This window comes from Stegastes partitus, unplaced genomic scaffold, assembly GCF_000690725.1.
Source record: "Stegastes partitus isolate 25-593 unplaced genomic scaffold, Stegastes_partitus-1.0.2 Scaffold707, whole genome shotgun sequence".
NCBI classification, from domain to species: Eukaryota; Metazoa; Chordata; class Actinopteri; family Pomacentridae; genus Stegastes; species Stegastes partitus.
The window spans coordinates 250,234-257,108 of NW_007578438.1; the positions used below are offsets into that span (position 1 = coordinate 250,234).

Genomic DNA, 6,875 nt, shown 5'->3' on the forward strand with positions numbered 1-6,875 from the left:
ACACGGAGTTCCCCATCGAGTAATACCGCTCCGTAGTCAGCAGGGAACGGCGATGAAACCCAGAAAACAGACATGAAAGCAAAGTGCTCAAAGCATTATCTATGCAAATATCTTAATGAAAAACAAATGAGATTCTCTCAACCTTTTCTCTCTTTGATCCCGTTTCCCTCCACGTCTCTCCATCTCTACTGCTGTCTCTGGATCGGACTGGTGTGTTTGCAGCGTACACACTTTGTTTTATGCCTCCTTTTTTTACACTTTTCCACATATTTCAGCGGCTGCTCATTGAGCCATTTGGACCACAACTGCCTTCCAGGCTCTGTCTTTGTCGAAGTCCTGCAGCGTTCCATTGGATGCCTGGTGCTGATGGAGCAAAGCAGAAGGAGGCAGAAGGTGAGAGAAGAAATGAGAAAGGTGACACAGCGGTGTAGTTTCTGCATGTATGACTAGCTCATTGAGTTTCATGCTGTTGCGTTTAAATGTCGTTTCTATGCACCGTAGCTGGTGAACATCTGGATAAGACAGAGACCATTAGTCATGCTGCCACATCTACACGTGCATCTCGTTGGAGAAAATAAGACATGTGTGTCCGTTTATGGCCCAAACTCCTTCTTTTACCTGCCATACCTCACAGTAATGGGCTGCGGTCTGCATGCCGTCGTCGCACTCTGGAGCCCCCATGCGGAGCTGGCTCTTGTAGGAAGCACAGTGCACCACAGTGGCCGAAGTGAGAACTGCCTGCACCAGCAGCAGCACCATCAGGATCAGCAGCAGGATGTCGTAGGATTGCTGGACCACATAGATGCACACGCAGATGAAATTAGATGACGGTTTTAAAGATGGTGAACATTAAGTCTGTTTTTTAATCTTTTTACCACATCCATATGGTTGTGTGTATATATATATATGTGCTGGACGACACATGATGAGGGAAATAAGCCGTCAGCACCATAACTGGGTCATCTAAAGCATGGACCCGTGTACTGATTAGTGTCAACAACACAAATTAAGACTTTCTGCCAACTTGCACGGTGCAGCTTTCCGTGTCATTATTCTTCTTCAGAATCAGTTTTTTTGTCAAACATCTGTGGCTGAATCACTCCAATACTTTGCCAACTTGCTATTGTGTAGTGTTGAGAAGTTTCACAGTGTTTGGCCAGAGTCAAGGTGAGCTGGTGTGCTCAAGCTGCTGTAAAAGGGTGAAGGGAAAGTGATGAGAGATTCAAGGACTAAAGGAAGCCACAGTGTCTCAACCACTTCAAGGCAGAATGCGGTTCTTTTACGGGAAAAAAGAAAACCGTGTAAATATGTGCCTTAGAGACACAGAGAGGGTTAAATCAGCCGCCTGACAGGCGCCTAAACAAACTTCTCATGAGTCACTTCAACAACTTGTCAAAACTCTGTTATTCGACTAGAGGTCAAAGCCGGGAAGGCAACACTTAGAAAATGTGCACATTGCTCACAACCGCTAGATGTTCACTCCATTAAACACACCTTAGCCGTAGGCACATCATGGAGGAAGATTTCAATAAAGCTGATGACACTGCAGGAGAGGAAGCCGGAGGCTGAAAAGAGAAGGGGAGACGTCACGCTGCTGATGGCAATCAGCACCTCCACCTGAGAGACATCAAGAAGACAGGGGGAGAGGAACTGAGACATCAGAACGAGAAAAAATCCAAGTGGAAGTGGCGATAGAGCTGGTATGTGGATCTGTGATACCCTAGGTCCTCAGAAGACACTCAGACATCCATCCTAATTAACCTGCCATAAGAGAGCAGGTAGGAAACGTTTGGATGGAGCGTGACTCAGCTGAAATCCAGCTCCACCTTGTTCTTCTGGTTGATCATTCTCCTTTCTCTGTGTGCTAAATGTCTGCATTGGTGTTGCATGGACTAGAACGTTTTGTGTACTCACCAGGCATTTGTTGGGGTATTCGGACACCACATGACTGGCGATCGCACTGGGGAAACACTGCAAAGGAGTAGAGGCAGAGTTCTGTGATCAGGCCAGTAGCCGACAGCATGTCGTCATTCTGAGCTGCCCTCATGTGCATCAAAACACAAAAATAAGGCCTCGCTGAGGAAACTTACAGCCACAAGGATCCAGAAAAACGTGACAGACAGGTACGGGCCCGGCAGCAGAGCGTCCATGTTGAGCGCAATGATGCCTCCAAACACAGCGGAGATCCCCACGATCACCTCGATCACCTGTTGCAGCCGTTTGATTCATAATTAGACACACAGGTAACAGATGGCAGCAGCACCAGCATCAAACTGAAAACTCCACTCACAGAATATGCTTTCAGGAGTCGGGTGGGGAACACCGCGGGTTTAATAACCACAGGTCTGTCATATGTCGCCGGCTAGAAGATGGAAGGAAAGATTGAGAGGGCTTAGGATGAAAGAATGAAAGCTACACAGAGACGGAGAGACGGAGAGGCATCAGATGGAGGAACACAAGCAATCAATCACTGCAGCAGGCGCACACATGCCTTCCTGTGGCAGCAGCAGTCCTCTGCAGAGCGGGCTGACAGGATGACAGTGCTCGCCATCAACACCTCCAGCAAAATCATCAAGATGAGGTTAAAGTTGATCTGCGGAGATGGAGAACACAGACACAGCAGCTTCAGACTGAAGGAAGCAGAGGAAATAGGCTTTCTTCTACAGAACAGCGAGGTACCTTTCAACAAAGAAGGATTAAAATGGATTTACATTGACTGCAGAAGGGTTCAGGACCAGTTTACAACCGAACCAAACCAGGCAGGTGGTCGTCACGGCGAATGTGGACACGTAGACCACCTGGAAATCTGATACCTTGAACAGAACACGAGGCCTTCATTAGTATCCTTAAAGAAGTTCAATTAAAAGTCCATTAAAACATAATTATCTGCTTGGCCTCCGGTGGGCTCATTGTTTACTCACTGCTACGTGTCTGTTCTTGGCGATGGCGAAGCTGGCTATCGCTGCAGGGACGCCCTGTGAAGAACAGCAGCAAACACGCCGCTTCATTTATGTATCCAGCACATGCATAAATACAATTAGGTGTTGCTGCCATTTTGACACGACAGTCTTATCTAAACGATGTGTGTAAAACTCGTTAAGGTGGTAGAAGGTGGAAGTGGAGGGAGTGTTAGCATGTGTGACGGTCACTTACAGAGCCTGCAGCACAGCGCAGGTAGTCCATGGCAACAGGAAACACGTTTCCCAGGTACAGAGAGAAACCAGATGTGATGAGCAGACTGCCCTGAGAACACACACACACACAGACACACACACACACACACACACACACACACACACACAGGCATGCACACACACACGATTACAGACTCATAAATGCCTTCAACAGGTAACACTGAGCAGGAATTCCTCTCAGAAACATAAATCTGGAGATGCACAAATCGGACGTGCTCAGGCAAACAGATGAAACTAAATAGAAACGCCTGGAGACAAGCTGCTGACATTTAAACTGACAGCGAGCAGCCTCGTCACATCCATCCAGGAGAGTTTCATTCTCAAATGAGGAAGCACAAAACAAGATTTCTTGTTGCCACTTTACACCCAAAATTTCTAGATTGGGATCCCTCTTAACAGAAAGACTCACCCCAACCTTTAAATGTTGGTGTTATGGACTAAACCTTGTGGTGTGCCTCCTCTGTGACCCTCCCTGGCTCACCCCTATGAGGACGCTGTAGAGCCAGGCCCTGTAGCTGAAGCAGGGGTGCTTTAGAGGCTCCGGCTGGGCCAGCTGCAGGTCACTGGCCCTCACGTCCACCGTGTAGCTGTCCCGCTCGGGCCTGTCCCGCTCCCCTCTGTCCGGCCTCCTGTCCGTGCCCCTGTCGCCCCGGCGCCCCAGCGACCCGCCGCCTCGCTCCAGCGTGGGCATGTGGCTGTAGGTGAACTCCTCTCTGGCTGACAGCTCCTCGCGCTGCATCGTCCAAACAGCTGCCGGCTAACTTCAGCAGCTGGAAACACAGGAGTGAGGACTACACCCTCTGGGAAAGAGGAGGAAGAAAACATTTACCACAACATCAAATTCTGCTTTTTTAACATGTTGCTTCACTTTTTTCCAATCGACAAGAGGCCCAGTAAGTTTAGGTTGATCAAAATAAAGACATGAATCAGAGCTCTGCCATAAAAATCAGGAGAACGTGCATTAAACAGAGAGACGGAGTCATTAGGCTACGACTCATGGAGGATCACACCAACCTCCTTCTGTCGTCCGCTCAAGCCGTGAGAATGACTCTTATTCCAGCTTCTGTTCCTTCACACACACTGCTCGCTCCACACTCACCTGTTGTTGTGCCTTTTGCAGAATCTCCACAGCTACTGTCCAACAACGACGTCCTCCAGCAACTGCGATCAAATCATGGCACTGAAGGCAGCTTATTTTTGTCTCCTCTGCTGCCCATCTCTCTCTCCAGCGCTTACACCCTGTTTCACCCCCACTCTCCTCCTCTTTTCTTTTTTTCTGGTCCTTTTCTCTCCCCCCTCAGTACACGACGGCTCTCTGAAACAGTTCTGAAAAGTTTTCTGAGCCCTTCAAAGCGTGGAGCTAAAACACATGGCTCTTGTGCTGCCAGCCCACTTTGTGCCAAAGGGAGAGCGCCTGTGCATGACAACGAGGGAGGATGAAGGGGCTCGCGCTGGGGGCAGAGTTAGTAGGGCAAACACCCCTTTTTTACCCTCCCATTCGCTCACACACACACACATGCTCGTCAACCCACTCGCAAAACACTGAACAATAGGCCTTCAGAGCTGAGCACATGACAACACACAAGTTATGTGTTTGGAGTTTCCACCTCACAGCAGAGAGAAAACCCCACAAACCCATCAGGTACAAACAGTTGGTTTCTGCCACTTGTGGCTGAATGCGTCCCCCCGTCGTGTTCTGTTGCTCAGTGCTTTACTTGCAGTTCACAGCCCAGTGAATTAAGATGCCGGCAGTGCTTCAGAACAGAGGCGGCAGAGGCATTTCCACGGCTCCCTCACAGGCGCTGCTAATCTGAAGATGGATCATTTCTGCTCCAGATCTCCAAACCGCTCATCCAGGAGTGAAATCCTTTTGCATGACGACAGTCTCTGTGAGTGGCAGTCGTGTTTGGTGTGTGAGCACGTACATGTATGTGCGCCTCAGGATTCCTTTCAGTCTGTAACGCGCCGCAGCATTCTCGCCTCAACATTGTTCCTGGGCAGCGGTAACCATGGCGACTCCTTAACAACTGCTGTCACCCCGTCCCTCAGCATTCTAACGTCTCCGCCCAACACACACACACACACACACACACACACACACACACACACACACACACTCCAAGAGGGAGCAGTATTGTGCAACAGTTTGTGGAGAGGATCTGCAGAACGCTGATTGGATGAGACACAATCTATCACATGAATATTAATAAAATATCAAACCTGATCATTAGATCGTAGGGCTGCATCCTTTCATAAACATCTAAATAAAAAAACAACCTGACAACTGTGCTGCTTGTGACTTTAACCCTACATAAGGCAACATCTACATTTGCATCATGTGTTGCTGCTTACAGCCTGTATACATTAATAATAGGACTACAGGGCACATGAGTCTTTGGCAGTCATGTTGAACTGGAGCGATGCAGCTGAAGAATGTGGGAGGAATCCTCTCCAGCAGACTGACCACACACTGACTCTGGCTCTGCTTTTACCCTTTTATGCACAACAGTGGAGTTGAAAAGAACAAGGCTGGGTCTGTTCTCTCCTTTGATTCTTTTGTCTGTCGAGGTGCCTCCTGTGAGTCTGTTTTCCGTCTCCCTGTCTGAGCCCGGGACACCTGGTCTACACCTCCAGTCGCTGAAGCTTCAGCACATCTTCGCTCTGCTTAAAGTTCCAGTATGAAGGATTCAATGGCATCGAACGGTGAGGTTACAGATAGTAAACAAATGAATACTTCTTCCCTCACCCTCCTCTTTGGGTTTTTAGTGATGGCTGCCAAAAATGTGAGAACCCTGAAAGACCCTCTCCAGAGCCAGGGTCCGGTTTGTTCCTTCTGGGCACTGGACTGCACATAGAAGATGGATGGAGGCATCGTGGCGTCACCAGGAACCCAGAGGTTGGCATTTGGCTGTCGCTAACCCGCTCTATTTAAACTCTGTTGAGAACTTGAGGACACTAGCGGCTTATCGATCACACGGTAACCCAACCCCAAAACAAATCCTGCTTGTTGTCTGTTTGACTCTCAGTAAGACTTTAATTCACTAAATTAGCATCATGCTGTACTCTGAAGGCCTTGGAATGAGCGAGTGAGACCATAAACTCTTCAGAAAAATGCTTACTGAGGTAATAAATCAACTGAGAATTAGGGCTGTATTCTCATAGTCTACTATACAACCAGAGATGTCGCCCCCTACTGGTCATTAGAAAGAATGCAGCTTAAAGGCACTTCCATATTGGCTTCACTTTTCAGACCCAGACATCCACCTTCTACACACAACCTGTGGTTCTGGAAAAAAAAAACTTGAAGGTGCAACATGGTAGACACTCTCTTTTTGTAGCTAATTTATGGAAACAACAACATAATGCTAATTTCTGGTGATTATACTCTAATGACACATAATTAAAAGTGCTATATTCAATTTCTGCCAATAAATCCCCCTAAATCCTAAACACTGGGCCTTTCATACAGTAACCTGACACATACCAACTAGCATGATGGGCCTTACACAGCATAATATTAAGAAACAAACTGTACCGAAAGATCATCAGAATACCATTATCCATCATCTCTACACCTCACTAGGGCCGTGGGGGGCGGAGCCTATCCCAGCTGACTCAGGGTGAAGGCAGGTTCACCTGGACAGGTAACCAGTCTATCACAGGGCTACACTTAGAGACAGA

At 48.0% G+C, this 6,875-nt stretch overlaps 1 protein-coding gene across 1 annotated transcript; it reads right to left on the reverse strand.

Annotated features, from left to right (window-relative positions):
- Positions 1 to 282: 282 nt before the first annotated feature.
- Positions 283 to 3,933, reverse strand: mlc1 (modulator of VRAC current 1). Its single transcript, XM_008290988.1, has 11 exons — positions 3,676 to 3,933; positions 3,154 to 3,243; positions 2,922 to 2,975; positions 2,712 to 2,813; positions 2,492 to 2,593; positions 2,291 to 2,362; positions 2,091 to 2,207; positions 1,915 to 1,971; positions 1,495 to 1,617; positions 628 to 789; positions 283 to 363 (listed from the first exon to the last, which is right to left on the reverse strand). The coding sequence occupies exons 1-11, from the start codon at positions 3,931 to 3,933 to the stop codon at positions 283 to 285; spliced, it is 1,218 nt and encodes a 405-aa protein (XP_008289210.1).
- Between the last annotated feature and the right edge of the window lie 2,942 nt (positions 3,934 to 6,875).